The sequence below is a fragment of the Trachypithecus francoisi genome, unplaced genomic scaffold, assembly GCF_009764315.1.
Source record: "Trachypithecus francoisi isolate TF-2019V2 unplaced genomic scaffold, Tfra_2.0 Lachesis_group11, whole genome shotgun sequence".
Lineage (NCBI taxonomy): Eukaryota > Metazoa > Chordata > Mammalia > Primates > Cercopithecidae > Trachypithecus > Trachypithecus francoisi.
In genome coordinates, this window is record NW_022681456.1 from 53,834,740 (window position 1) to 53,849,714 (window position 14,975).

A 14,975-nucleotide genomic window follows, 5' to 3' on the forward strand; every position below is an offset into this window, starting at 1 on the left:
ATCTTTGTGTGAGTTTTGTTTTTCTTTTCTGTACGGTCTTCAGTCTTGAGTATTGATTCACTCTTAAGTTTTACATGAACTAAAAAAGTAGTTTGAACATGTTATATAGCATCCTCCCAGAAAGTCAAAGCTTTAAATTAAGAGCTTGCACTAAGGAAAAAATCTTCATATTTTTCTCAAATTTTGGAAAGCTCTTTACATATCACTGGCATCACATCTTTTCTACACTGCTCCTGATTGGACCTTTAATTCTGAAGTATCACTATTTCACAGTATAGAAGAAGACTTAAGAATATAATAATTATGTAACTAACATTGGTACCTTAAATTGATCTAGGAACGAAGAGCTCTAGAAAGAAGAATATCTGAAATGGAAGAAGAGCTCAAAGTAAGTAAACTATGTTATTTATGAGAGATAGTGCTGTTTATGTATTAATGTTTAAAATACTATTAAAAATATGGTTTACATTAATTGTTCTCAAAGCTGATTATGCAGTTTGTGAACTGTCTATATCTGGTGCTTCTCTTTCTTCCTGAATCCAGGTTCTAGTGAGCGAGAAGAGAGTCTAAAACCTAAATCTTAACACCTGTGAAAAAAGGAGCGAAAATAAAATAAAAAATAAAACCATCCTGGCTAACACGGTGAAACCCCGTCTCTACTAAAAAATACAAAAAACTAGCCGGGCGAGGTGGCGGGCGCCTGTAGTCCCAGCTACTCGGGAGGCTGAGGCAGGAGAATGGCGTGAACCCGGGAGGCGGAGCTTGCAGTGAGCTGAGGTCCGGCCACTGCACTCCAGCCCAGGTGACAGAGCGAGACTCCGTCTCAAAAAATAAAAAATAAAAAAATAATAAAACCCAAATTATTTTGATAATCAATTTGTGTCGCACTTTTGCTGTTCACGTATAGAAAAAGTTAAAAAATAGGATATAGGATGTATTATTTATTCATGTTTCTGTATACTTTTATGTTTCTTGGTGAGTAAGTAGTGGAGGAGGATACCATAAAATGTTCTCCTTTGAAATAAAGGACATTAGGGGAGTGAACAGTCAGAGCTGTATTTTATCAAACTCCATATTATCTGTAGAAATAATTATGTTTTGAATGTCTTCCCAAGAAAAGTAGCATAGTTAATTGATTACCTCTTACCACATTGTCTTTCATAAAATATCTTTATCACATTGTGAATTAGTGAACCAATGCTTAGTATATTATACCCACAGAATTAGTAGTTCAAGATTTAGATGTTTCAGTATTAAATTGTTTGGTTTATTATTAGACCATTATTATTCAATGGCTTTGAAGATTGGAGACAAATCTTTTGTATTTTGTTTGCTTATGTATTATTTAGTTTGAAATAGAATTTTAGGAATACATTGTTTACCTTTCTGAATCTCTTATTCTTTTAAGACGTATTATTTTTAAAAAATTATTACCTGTGATATTACACTCTTTCCATTTTCTTATTTTTTATTCCTATTTCTTTATGTTCTGATTCCTACAGAACCTGCACCAAATAAAGCAAATTCAGTCTCTGAGAGAGTTAAATGAGCGACTGCTGACTGAGAATAGGGCCTTGACAAGAGTGGTAGCCAAGCGCTCAGGGTTCTATAGGCAACTGCAGTCTGTGAACCTATAATTTTTAGTTTCATCATTTCTTCTTGGTAGAGCCAGGCAGGTGTTTTTATATTAGTAGGCGTGTTTTGTAAGAGCTCACGTTTACAAATTAATGCCATTGTGTCTGGAGCATATCATATAACTAATTATGCATGGCTTCTTAGAATGTTACAAATTGTCACTAATTATATATTGCAGTTGATGAACTACACTAAAATTAGGGATGATTTTGGAATTTAAGTTAAAGACTTATTTGTACTTTTGTAAAGCTTTTGCACATTTTTTAGCTGTACAGATATTTTAGGACTTAAAATATGTTATTTGCAGTTCTTTACTAGAGAGAAAACATAAACAGTATATAACATTTTACATATAATTAATATATTTTGAAGCTGAAGATTAAGCATGCATTGTCTGTTTTTCAAAATAATGTCATTTGAAGTCAGAACCACATTAGTTTATAGTCATTCCGTTTTCTATTATAAATATTCAAATGAATAAACTCAAGATTGCTATATTTTATATCTAAAGATACTGAACACAGATAAGAATGTATTAGTTCCACATAAAATTAAATCTTCCTAAAGATTTTGCTTAAGGTAGTTTTGCAAATAGAAGTTGTACTTTTATCTAGTTAGATAATCTAATACATTTTGAAAACTGAGGAAAGATAACTATTTTGGAAAGTATGATTTAAAGACCAAAAATATGAGCTATTTCATTTCTTAGTGAAACTGGCAAAGAACATACAATTTTAATCGTCCTTAGTAGACTATTCAGTTAACTTGTAATATTTTCATCCCCTTCATCAGTTTGTCTGTAAAACAGAAAATTGAGATGCATTCTTTGAAGATATGAAGCTATTTGCTTCAAAATTGGTTATCTTTGTAATGGTTGGATCATAGATACAGACTTACTACTTTAGCTTCCACATGATATACTATTCTAATAATAGTAATTGCTTGTTACCATTTAATAAGCATCTGTTCGGGATCGGACATTGTAGTAGGCATCTTAAACTGAGGTACGATAGGTGAATCCTTTAAGGAATTTTAATAATTTAGAACAAGTCTAACTTCTTCAATATCTTCCTAGGTAGTTTGACTTTCTTGTGGAAGAATGTTAAGTATTATGATTTTAGGTCTGACATACATAAAGCAAAAGTCTTTGGTTTGGGTGCTGACAGGAACCTCTTTTAAGAGCCTATCCTAACAAAAACGGGCTTCATTGTCTTGGCTGCTCGAATGTGGTGTGCTTCTGAGTCATAAAATCAAGTGATTTAGTACATTTCAATGGAAAATTTGGAGAGAATAAACCTTTCATTCCAGCATTTATGAAACTAATTAGCTTTACAAATCCAGGTGTGGTTTTTTTTTCTTCTTCTGATACATATTTTAGATGCTAGAAATATATATAACTGACAAAGCTTGATCATGTGTTTTGTGGTGAAAATGTAACATTTATTAAGAATAATGTTTTATCTATTTATTGAAGGTAAATCTTCAATTTTTCTCTTTACAGATGTTACCAGACCTAAAAGCAGACAACCAGAGGCTAAAGGATGAAAATGGGGCCTTGATCAGAGTTATAAGCAAACTTTCCAAATAAAAAAAGGAAAAAAAAAGCAGCAAGTAATGGAATTGCACATATTAGTAACCCAGTGGACCATAATTGGCAGTCACTGGAAGCCTAGGGAAGAATCCTTGGAGACTGTCATTTTCGGATATCCTGCCAAATGCCCTCTTATCTAGAATTTTTATTTCATTTTGTTTAATTTTCTGGGGTGTTTTTGTTGTTGTTGGTTTTTTTTTTTTTTTTTTTTTTAATCAAGACCATTGTTTCATGTTAATGCAGCTGCTGAGAAGAATTTTTTTTAATGACTGAGAAAACTTGTTTACAGCTCCAGCATATAAGGAAAGTGTTCAAGGCCAGATATGCCTCAGATATTTAACCAGTAAGCCTTAGTTGTACATAAATACTTTTGTGTCAACAAAAACCTTCAGCTCTCACAGAAGACAGTTACTCAACATTTTTTGATGTGCCACAGTTTCCAGTTTTTCGATATTTAAATTTTTTTGGCTTTTCATCTAAGTTTAGGTTTGTATTTTTTCCTTCTAAACTCTTCATGTGGCAGAGTCTTCTATGTTTTCACAGCTGTTTCATTTACAGATAAGAACACTTGCTCTTCTGTGATTATTGTCATGTATTAGGCTAGTGCTATGTTGTCTCCCACCTGGAACTGAATTGCTTGGTGGAACATGCTTTCACTGTTTGTGCAATATGCATTTATTTCTTACATGAATGCTTTAAAGTCATTTGAGATTAGATCTTTTAATTCCCATTTTCTGCTTCATTGGTCACTTTTTTGTTTTTATTGTAGTATAAGATGTTAGATTCTGTAATCTTCACATTCATTTTAGCAGGTACTGAGTGATGCTGTATATACAAATAAGTGTATTGTTTTGATTTTTAGACCACCACATGGCATGCTTGACTATTTCCTATTTCAAATGTCTGCTAATGCAGAGTAGGCTACTCCATGATAGTGTTAAAAAACAAAATTTGCTGACAATGTGATTATAAAGACTTTAAAAGTTACATATTATGTGGAGCCCTATCTTTACAAAAGTTTCCTACTGTAAAGTGCTTTTATTTTCAGTTTTCATTTGATAGTACTCAACCATAATTAAAGTTGCGTAAGATAATTGCTTTACATTTCACATACCTATATTTATCTGAGTGCTGTCTAAAACTGTTGTGCTAGCCAAAGTAATGCTATGAAATCATTTGCAGAATTAACCCGTGAGTTAATGTTAAATGCACTGTTATTGCCATGTGAAGAGGCATCGACTTTGATACCACCATCATGTTCAGACCATTTTATACATTTCAGTGGCCTTTTTTTTAAGGAAAAAAAAAAGCGCAAAACCAAGTACATAGTGAAGATGGCTTTTATTTGGACAAATAGCTTTTATATTTTCATTAAACCATGCAAAAAATACTACATCTTTCTGGCACATAACTGTCTCCTTAACCACTGAACAGTTCAGCCATTTGAATAAATTGTACATTGTAAAGCTTATAGTAGCTGATTGTATTATTGATTGTATTGTATACTATATTAAATGTGAATTTGTACCCCTTCATTTTAAAAGGTCATTGTGTTCTACTGCCTATTTTAGATTACTTTGGGGTTGGGGAAGGTGTTTTGGTAAGCAGGATTTTAAGTCCTCTCTCTCTTGATTGGTTTTATGAAGATATAAGGTTATGCTCTTACTACCAAGCTCAGGATTCTTGATTTTAAAGGTACAAGGATAGTTGTGGGAGTTTTATTTTTGGTTATATTTGAACTGTATGAATGGTGGGTCTGAATATTGAGAATTTCCATGGTCTTATGTGGAGGTAAAATATACAGATAACTGATCAGTTTGAGTGACCGCAACACGTTCTGGTTGCACAACAGTTAGGCATGCTATGGTTTATATTTGTGAAGTTTGGATGCCTGTGAAGAATGATTAAATACATGTTTCTAATATTTTAGTGTTTTGTATTTAGGTTATTTATTCTTTGTATCTAAAACTGAACAGCTACTGTGCTATATTGATTTTATTGGTAGTATTGAGCAGACCTTGTTTCTGCATGAAACTAGTTGCAAAACCCACTATTTTGGAAATAAAAATGTATTTTGACATATACAAATAAAATGAATAAAACTATTTTAAATGTGTGAACTTTTAATGAAGACATTTTAAATTTTGTTCTGAGATATTTAAATTCTGCATGGGTATTTTTTCACTGGTTGCTTTACTTGGATACCAATTTGAATAATTTCTGAAATTGTAATATTGTGATAATTTGCACAGCATTGTACATGCACATCTGTAAATGCAATCTTAATTGCCATATTTATGCAATCTGTGTACCAATTTGGACAAATGTTTATATATTTTACATAAAGCTATCTGTATGCAGAATCTGAGAACTAGTTTTTTTATGATAATAAGTGGGTAAAAATAAATAAACCTGTGCTTTTTCTTACCTGCAAACATAGGCTTAGTGATACATATAAAAGTAATATTCCACTGAAACATACAATTTACTTTAATATTAGATCATTTTCCAGTTTAGATTCGTCCAAAGTTCGACCTGCTAACCCATCTATAACTAAGAGGCACTTTTAGCCAGGTGTGGTTGGGAGGCCCAGGCGGGAGGATTACCTGAGGACAGGAGATCGAGACCACCCTGGCGAACAGGGTGAAACCCCATTTCTACTAAAAATAAAAAATTAGCCGGGTATGATGGCACGCGCCTGTAATCCCAACTACTCAGGAGGCTGAGACAGGAGAATTGCTTGAACCAGGCAATTCACTGAGGTTGCAGTGAGCCGAGATCACGCCACTGCACTTTAGCCTGGGCAACAGAGTGAGACTCCGTCTCCAAGAAAAAAAAAAGGAGGCACTTTTGATTTTGGAACTTTGATAGAGGACTGGTAGTAAGCCTAAATTAATATTGACTAAATTAATACAACAAGGATTGAATTCTATTATTTCTATTTCCAGTACTTTACCTATTCATGCTTAGAATGGTAGGTTTTACTGTTATGTGTCCTACAAGAGTATTTGTATAAAAGAGTAAGGTAGATATTTTCTAATCCATTAGGCTAACTTTATTCTTTTGCTTAAAAGTATATTACTACTTAGTCTTCCTTGGTTAAACTGAGACAGTCATGACTTCCAATCCCAACACATTTCCCATAGGACGTAATAAATAGCTTTGTAGATTATCCTTCACTTTGACATTATAAGCAGAATACACAGCAAACTCCACTAAAAATTATTAACTATTCATTAGCACTATCTTGCTAATGATAACTTTTGTTTGCAAAGATGAAAGCTGGCTGATGCAGTCTTTGATGTTCCTTGTTTACACTGTATGTGCATGGTCTCTGTATCTGAGTATGATGTGCAGCAGGGATAATGTACATATGAGAACTCTCCAAAAAGCATTGGGCTTAGAGTGAAATATTATTTTCATATTTTATTCATCTCTCTATAACTAAATCCATTTCTTGGCTTTGATTTTGGAAAGGTTCTCTGGCATTAATTGCCATACAAATGAGTGCTCTTTCTCTTAGGTAAGTGTTGTGGAGAGTATTATATTACTGTTCCTTGCCTATAAAATAACCAGATTACAGAAGTACTAAATTTAAAATAAAAATACAGGAGTCAGAAGTGTGAGATGTATTTCTATAATAAGGTAACATAAATAATGGATTCTACCTTATTACTGTAAATTCAAAGTTTTATTATTAAAAGTTGTCTAAAGGTTATTAGAAGATCTTTTGAGCCAAGCTATCCCAACACGCCCCTCCTTAAATTCCAGTAAATGTCTGGGTCTCATAAATCAACTGCATTTTTATTTTTAAAAAGCTGAAGGAAAAGGGGAAAAGTTTGAAGAAATGAAGGGTATTAGTAGATTCTGTCCTCAACAATACATAACTAATAGAACACGTACTTGGTGGTTGTAGGTCTGGAAGAGTGATAGCGGAAAAGAAGAGATTTGCTTTCTCCCCTCTCACTTTTTCTTACAGGTCTGTTTCAATAGCGTATCTCATTTGATCCTTAAAGTGCTCCATTTTACAGGTGAGAAAGCTGAGGTTTACGGCTTCTTTATTGGTTCAGCATCCAAAGCCTGGTACAACACAAAACTCTTAACCAAAACTGTGATGGTGATTTTTCCCAACTCTGAATCCAGGACTTTTTTTCATATACCAGTTAGTTGCAGCAGTTTATTTGCATGTAACTGCAGAAGTTTCTTGAGTCTATATACTTAGGCTTAAAATATTTGAGTATCTTTGAGGATGGCATTTCTTGGCTGTTTTCTCTTTTTTGAGACGGAGTCTGGCTCTGTCCCCAGGCTGGAGTGCAGTGGCGCGATCTCAGCTCACTGCAATCTCCGCCTCCTGGGTTCACGCCATTCTCCTGCCTCAGCCTCCCGAGTAGCTGGGACTACAGGCACCTGCCACCACGCCTGGCTAATTTTTTGTGCTTTTAGTAAAGACGGGTTTTCACCGTGTTAGCCAGGATCGTTTCGATCTCCTGACCTTGTGATCCGCCTGCCTCGGCCTCCCAAAGTGCTGGGATTACAGGCGTGAGCCACCTCGCCTGGCTTCTTGATTTTTTTTTTTCCCTCCTCATTCTCTAATCTCACGTCCTCACCCCCACACCTGCTAAATTTTTCCTTTCGTAGGGCTTCTTACTTAATACCCCTTTGCCCTATAATTTGTTTTTGTTTTTGTTTTAGATAGAGGAATGCTGTAATGCTTAAGCAGTTAGTTGATTCTCTGGTGCACATTCTAATGATGGCCAGTAGTCCATTATAAGTTTATAAAAGATTTAACATACTTGCATGAAAAGTTTCCTTTGCATTCTTCAAAAATAGATTTTAAAAAAATTAATGCTCAGAACTTAATTCCCTTTTTTATTCCCTAGTAAGATAAGCAACATTATTAGTGCTACAGTTTTAACAGACTTTTCTCCCAATGAAAAATGTGTGGAATACCAAATATGTAAAACATAAAAATTGTATGTATATAAACTCGTAGATAAGAACTTCCCCACCCCCAAAAAAAGTAGCCAAAATGGGCCTCTATAAGACAGTTTTATGACAGCAGCTTGACTCCTTCACTTGTTACTGCACAATTCTTAGGTTGTGACCACAGCATTGCTGAGCAGATGCATCTGACCTAAACTTTTATAATATAATATATACTGTACACATGCTCTAGTAGTATACTAGTTTATGTGAGTGAGTGTGCTATTACTTTCCTCAACAGTGAAAAACAAATATAGGTACGGAGTAGGAGAAGCCCCACACAAGGATAACCTCGCAGTACAAGTTAGTGCTTTAGTACTCAATATTGTCCAAATTTTGCCTATATCTAAACATTATTTTTACAGTTTCTAAAAATTAAAGCATTTTAGCAAAATTTGGATTTAAATTTGGTGAAATCCATCAAATACCTTTGCAGACCCTACGGGGACGCTGATCTGTAAACCTTTGACATGGGCCTTTGGATTCAATCACATCTAGATAATAAATCTCAGCTTCATTTGATAAAAGTCAATTACATATATCCAAAGCATCTTGTTTTAAAAGATAATGTTATTGTTTCTTTTTAAAATACCTTAAAGCAAAATTTTGAAATAATTTATTTGGTTACCATAAACACCTAATTTTTTACTCAGTCCAGTAAGGGAGAAAGGTTTAAGAAGTGGATTTCAGAAGACTTCCTTGTATCATTGGAAAGAACAAAGTAAACCTCTAACTATGCTGCCACGTCTGTCCTAAAGGACTCCAGGAACACTGACCTGCTACTCATGTGAGTCTGCTTTGTTTATGAACCCTAGTTGCTCTTATCAAAGAAGGAAAGATAGGGAAAAGTGGCGGGGTGTTTATAGGTGTCATATACAAAATGTATTTGCCATAGAAAGGTGGTGTGGGCTAGAAAATGTTTTAATCAATACTTGATAATAGCTAATAATTGTTAAGAAAATAATTATAATTTTATTTGTTGGAATGTCAGGATTATCACTAACTGTGGATGCTTAAAGTTTACATAATGCTTCTCAAAATATCCTGAGGTCATGTGGGCCATTTGTCAGCCTTCAGGTCAGAGAGACTAACCTTGTTACATAATGCTCTTCTGTGTAAGAATGTTATAATCTGTGATTTCTTCTTTTGTCTGAAGCTTTAGCCCTGCCTATTTCATTCTTTCTTTCGGCTTTACTGTCCCTCTAGTGTCTAATATTTGCTGTACTGAGACTAGTAGCAGAAAAACCAGAGGGGAAAGGACCTAAATTTTAGTATTTTCTGTGAACAAACACCTACACTTACCTTGTATTTGTGGTTTTTTTAAAAAGTGGTTTCCTTTATTTTACTATGAGCTCCTGGAAACATCAGAATATCATTCATCTTTGTTCTCAGCACTTAATATAGTGCCTGGCACATAGTAGGTGTTTATTAAATATTTTGGAGGAAAGAGTAAATCTGAATAGTTGTGGTATGTGTTGTGGAAGAAAAAAATCTAGGCTAGCATCTAGATTTTTAAGAAAGCTTTTTAAAGCTATTAAATATAAACATTCAGATTCTTGCATACTTTGTCTCCTCATTCACAAGCTCCTGTTAGCACTTAAATGCCAAGCACTGCTATAGGTGATGGTCATACATCCAAAAGAAAAACAGGCAAAAATAAAATCCCTGCCTTGTGGAGACTACATTCAAATAGTGGAAAGATTGAAAATAATCCATTACATGTTACTTTACAAGATAGTAGATAACTAGGGAAAAACTAGGACTGGGCACGGTAGCTCATGCCTGTAATCCCAGCACTTTGGGAGGCCGAGGCAGGCAGATCACGAGATCAAGAGATCGAGACTAGCCTGGCCAACATGGTGAACCCCCATCTCTACTAAAAATACACAAATTAGCTGGGCATGATAGTACGTGCCTGTAGTCCCAGCTACTGGAGAGGCTGAGGCAGGAAAATCGCTTGAGCCTGGGAGGCAGAGGTTGCAGTGAGCCTAGATCATGCAAAGACTAGGCCAGGATAAGAATTCAGGAGCGAAGGGAGAATTAGAGAAAGCCTCACTGAGAATGTAGTATCTGAGCCAAAACTGCAAGAAAGGTTGGGCAAAAATTATGCTGATGTCTGGGAGACCAGCATTTCCATGCAGAGGAACAAAAGCAAAGGCCTTGAGGTGCAGATGTTCTCATATGTTGGAGAAACAGTAAGGTTAATTTGGTTATATTGGAGTGAGCAAGAAGTAGAGTAATAGGAGAGAAGGTCAGAGAGGCAACAGGAGAGCTAAATTCAGGACTTCATTTAGATATTTATTGACCATATGCTAGACTTGCTCCCTCAAAAACCTTATCTATATACCCTTTTCCCAAGAAGAATTTGTAACTTCTTAATAAAACCCACAAATACTGTATAACTATAAATATTTTTTAATAAAATAATTATATAAGTAGTGAATAAGGAGGATAATTATACTAGAAAACTAAGCTAAATCACCTAGAGGAAACATTCATTTAAATATAAAACATTTTCAAAGTCTCCAGGCAACCAAGCTAGAAACAGGAAAATTGATCATTATAAATGTCATTGTTATATTAAAAAATCATATCAGTTTATTGGGCAAAATAAACATTTTTAGAGCAGTTCTCAGAAAATGATTTTTCTCATGGATTTTACTATTGGTCTGTACACTTAACGTACATTGTCCTCATTTGTCTCTTCATTGTCTCAGCTAGAATACTGAGGTGCGCTTCCATAAATGTTGTGCTGTCGTTCCAACAGGGATCATAGTAGTATCATCCCAGTGTGTAATATTCACCATCTTTCTTGTCCTAGGAGTGTTTAGCTTAATTATTCCTCTACAACAGTGGTTTTCAACTTGAATCACCTGGCAAGCTTGTTCAGACACAATTTTGGTTGCACCTGTTTCTAAGTCAGTATTGAGTGTCTGGAGTGGGTCCTATGAATTTGCATTTCCATCAGGTTCTCTGATGATGTTGATATTGTTGGTCCTGAAACTGTATTTAGAAACTTACACTATCAATTATCTTTTTTCTGAATGGAAATAGAGTTCATTAGTAAAATCACTTGTGAGAACTTAAAATGTAGGTATTCTATGTTGGTAGTTAAAAGAGAGATCATATAGATATTAAACCTTGGGTAACACGAGTAATACTTAAAAAATAAAAGGTCATGTGTTCAATCATACTACATATTCCCTGGCAGAGGAAAAATACACCTCTAGACAAATCTAATCTAGTTTATCGGGAAATCAAATTGGAAAAAGATTTTTTCATATGAGACAAGCAGCTGGATGACAGTCCCTTACATTTGATCAGGAAAAGAGTAGCCAATCTCCTACATCTCTTCTCTCTTCCCTTGCTAGAGAGAGGAAGAGAAAGCCAAAAATTCCAAGTAGGGAGGCAAATGTCCTACAATCTAGATCTCTTGCAAGCTTAAATTCTTAGGAAAGCCAACACAACTGCTGCTTATCTTTGAGGCCCAAGCTTTCTGGATTCTATAAAGTGCATCATTACCATGGTACAGCATGATATAGGTAGGGACTCTACTACTTCTAAAATATGCATCCATTTGCTGCATGACTTATGCAGCTAGATATGCCAGGACTGCCAGTTACTTGAGTACTTGGATTAAAGGAAAATATACTTAACCACTTTCTATTATTAATATATGAATCTATCAGTAATTCTCAAAATGTCGTCTTGGGACCAATAGTATTAGCATCATCTGGGAATTTGTTAGAAATACAAATTATCAGACCACATCCCAAACCTATAGAATCAGAAACTGAGGATGAAGCACAACTGTTTTTTGGTTTTTTGTTTGTTTGTTTTTGAGACAGAGTCTTCCTCTACCAGGCTGAAGTAGTGTGCAGTGATGTGAACATGGCTCACTGCAGCCTTGGCCTCTTGGGCTCAAGGGATCCTCCACCCTCCTCCACCCAGGTCTCAACCTCCCGAGTAGCTGGGACTACCAGGCGTACATCATCACACCCAGCTAATTTTTTATTTTTTGTAGAGACAGGGTATCCCTATGTTACCTAGACTGGTCTCGAACTCCTGGGCTCAAGCAGTCCTCTTGTCTCAGCCTCCCAAAGTGCTGGGATTACAGGCACAAGCCTCTATACCTGACCCCAACAGTCTTTTTCAGCAACCTCACCAAGGGATTATGATGCAAGCTAAAGTTTGAGAACTACTGGCCTATAGGTTTCAAACCTAGATCACCTGGGCTGAAGTAGAACTACGGGTTGGAAAAAAAAAAAAAAAAGAATTCTCAAGGCTTTTAGTGAGAAGTGAAAAGAATTATCAGTGGGGTGAGAAATCTCTAGCTATATTGGAATGTACTGCTGATACCCCTCCACCATCTGAAAAATGCTAGGGAAGACCTTAATCTCAGAAACTGGATTGGAGAAGTTCCTCATCAGATGAATTCATTTTAAGTTGAGCAGATTCACTTCAAAAATCTTTTTTAGGGAATCCCCACAGAAGGAACTGAGCAAGAGATTTTTTTTTAGGGGGAAATAAAGTTATGCTATTAAAATGAGGAGTATATTATTCAGTGCTTGTCAAGTTACAAGTGAAGAAACTCAAATTGCCTAGAAGGTTAGGGTTGGGAGGATAGATAAAATATATTGGCTCAAGTTACTAGGAAGTTCAGAGGTCTAGCTGTCCTTAGACAAGACAGAATCCATTGGGTGTCACCTCTCTCCTTTTCTGTGCATTGACCCTCATCTGTCCTACTAAAATGGAGAAAATTTATGACTATGAATGAGTAACAACCACAGAGGAAAGAAGTAATTTCTTACCCCAACACCTAATATATGAAATCCCAGGAATTGAGCCTTTTTCATCCCTTGAACTAATCTGTTTTTCCATGGAGATGGAGTACTGATTGATCAGTCCTCGGTCTCTATTTACCACTCTGGGCAAGGGTGAAGTAATACGTTTTATGGTTAGCAGCATTGCCGGAAGATATAAAGGATGTACAGTCCCCCCAAAAAAGAAGGGGGCTATAACCGGAAGAAGGACAAAAAGCAAGCAAAAAGTCAATGACAGGAGTATCACCTAAGAGGAACCTGATCACTGAAATTTAAACCTTGAAATGTCACCACTTGTTTAGAATTGACTTGTAAATTTAATCAGAATCCATTGAAAATTGATGAGTTATTCAAATATTGAGTGCTACTATGTGTCAGGTGCTATTCTAGGTGCGAGGGATAAAGCAGTGAACAAAATTGACAAAAATCCACCATAATGAAGCTTATATGCTCTTGGATGTAGGCAGAAAAACAAAATAATTACAGGGAGAATTACAAGTCCTTGAAGAAAAAGTAGGGATAGGAAAAAGCCTAAGGAATGTTGGGGAAGAGCATATTAGGGAAGAGGATTTTGGTTTTAAATAGGTTAAGGAAAACATCACTGATGTGACTGAAGGAAATGATAGTGTGATCCATCAAGATTTCTGGGAAAAAGCATTCCAAGTATGTCTATTTGGAACAGCACACCCAAAGGCATGGGGCAGAAGCATTTTTAAGAAATAGCAAGAAAGCCAATGTGGCTAAAGCCAAGTAAACAAGGACAAGTGTATGAGAGATGAGGCCAGAGGAATATTTGGAGGCAAGATTATGTATGGTCTTATAAACCATTGCAAGTACTTGAAGTTTATAATCTGAGACTGGAAGCCATTTGAAGGATTTAAGAGAATAATATAATCTGACTTAGGTTTTTAAGGAATCTCCCTTAGACTACTTAGGAGACTATTACTGTAATCCATATGGGAGATAATAGTGTCTTGGCCCAGGGAGATAACAGTGAAGGTGCTGAGAAGTGGTAGGATTCTAAATCTATTTTGAAGGCAGAGCCCACACGATTGGATTTGAAGTAGGAGAGGAGTTCACAATTATAGCCCTAGTAACTAGAAGGATGGAATTGCAATTAACTTAGAAGACAGTAGAACAAGTTTGTGTTAGAAAGTATGAAGTTATGTTTTGGACATGTTAAGTATGAGATGCTTATCAGTGTGCATATTTGTTAACCATCCAAGTCAAGATGTTGAGTTCAGAAGTGAGAAGCCAGAGATAGAAATCTGGGAGTCTGAGCATATGCATGACAGGGAAATTTATGAGACTGAATGAGAGTAAAGGGCTGGGCATGGTGGTTCACTCCTGTAATCCCAGCACTTTGGGAGGCCAAGGTGGGTGGATCATGGGGTCAAGAGATCAAGACCATCCTGGCCAACATGGTGAAACCCTATCTCTACTAAAAATACAAAAATTAGCTGGGCATGGTGGTGCGCACCTGTAGTCCCAGCTACTCAGGAGGCTGAGGCAGGAGAATCGCTTGAACCTGGGAGGCGGAGGTTGCAGTGAGCCAAGATCATGCCACTGCACTCCAGCCTGGCGACAAAGTGAGATCCCATCTCAAAAAAAAAAAGTAAAGGTCCCAGGATTGGGGCCTAGGTTGTCTAGTGTTAAGAGATCAGGAAGATAGGAACCCAACAAAAAATAATGAAGGTTGGCCAATGAAATAGGAATAAAATAAGGAGACTGATGCTCTAGAGAGTGAAGAAAATGTTTCTAGGAAGCAATGACTGCTGTTACCAGATAAGGACTGGTATAAGAACTGTCAACTGGATATAGCAATATAAGCAGTTTAACTACACTGGTGGTGGTGAAATCCTGTTTAGATGAGAATGAGAGGGAAATAATTGAGTTTAATATAGATAATTTTTTCCAATGTTTTGCAGCAGGGCCTTGCAGGA

At 35.8% G+C, this 14,975-nt stretch overlaps 1 protein-coding gene across 6 annotated transcripts in view; it reads left to right on the forward strand.

Moving 5' to 3' along the window:
* The window catches only part of PPP1R12A (protein phosphatase 1 regulatory subunit 12A), a 160,389-nt gene extending 154,800 nt beyond the window's left edge, over window positions 1–5,589 (forward strand). For 4 of the 6 annotated variants that reach the window (XM_033221169.1, XM_033221166.1, XM_033221170.1 and 1 more), the window contains 2 exons: window positions 338–388; window positions 3,137–5,589. In XM_033221169.1, coding sequence (XP_033077060.1) covers window positions 338–388; window positions 3,137–3,223 — 138 coding nt within the window. In that variant the 3' untranslated portion in view covers window positions 3,224–5,589. The remainder of the gene's footprint in view (window positions 1–337; window positions 389–3,136) is intronic. The other 2 variants (XM_033221164.1, XM_033221168.1) reach the window with 1 other exon arrangement.
* The last annotated feature ends 9,386 nt before the right edge of the window (window positions 5,590–14,975 follow it).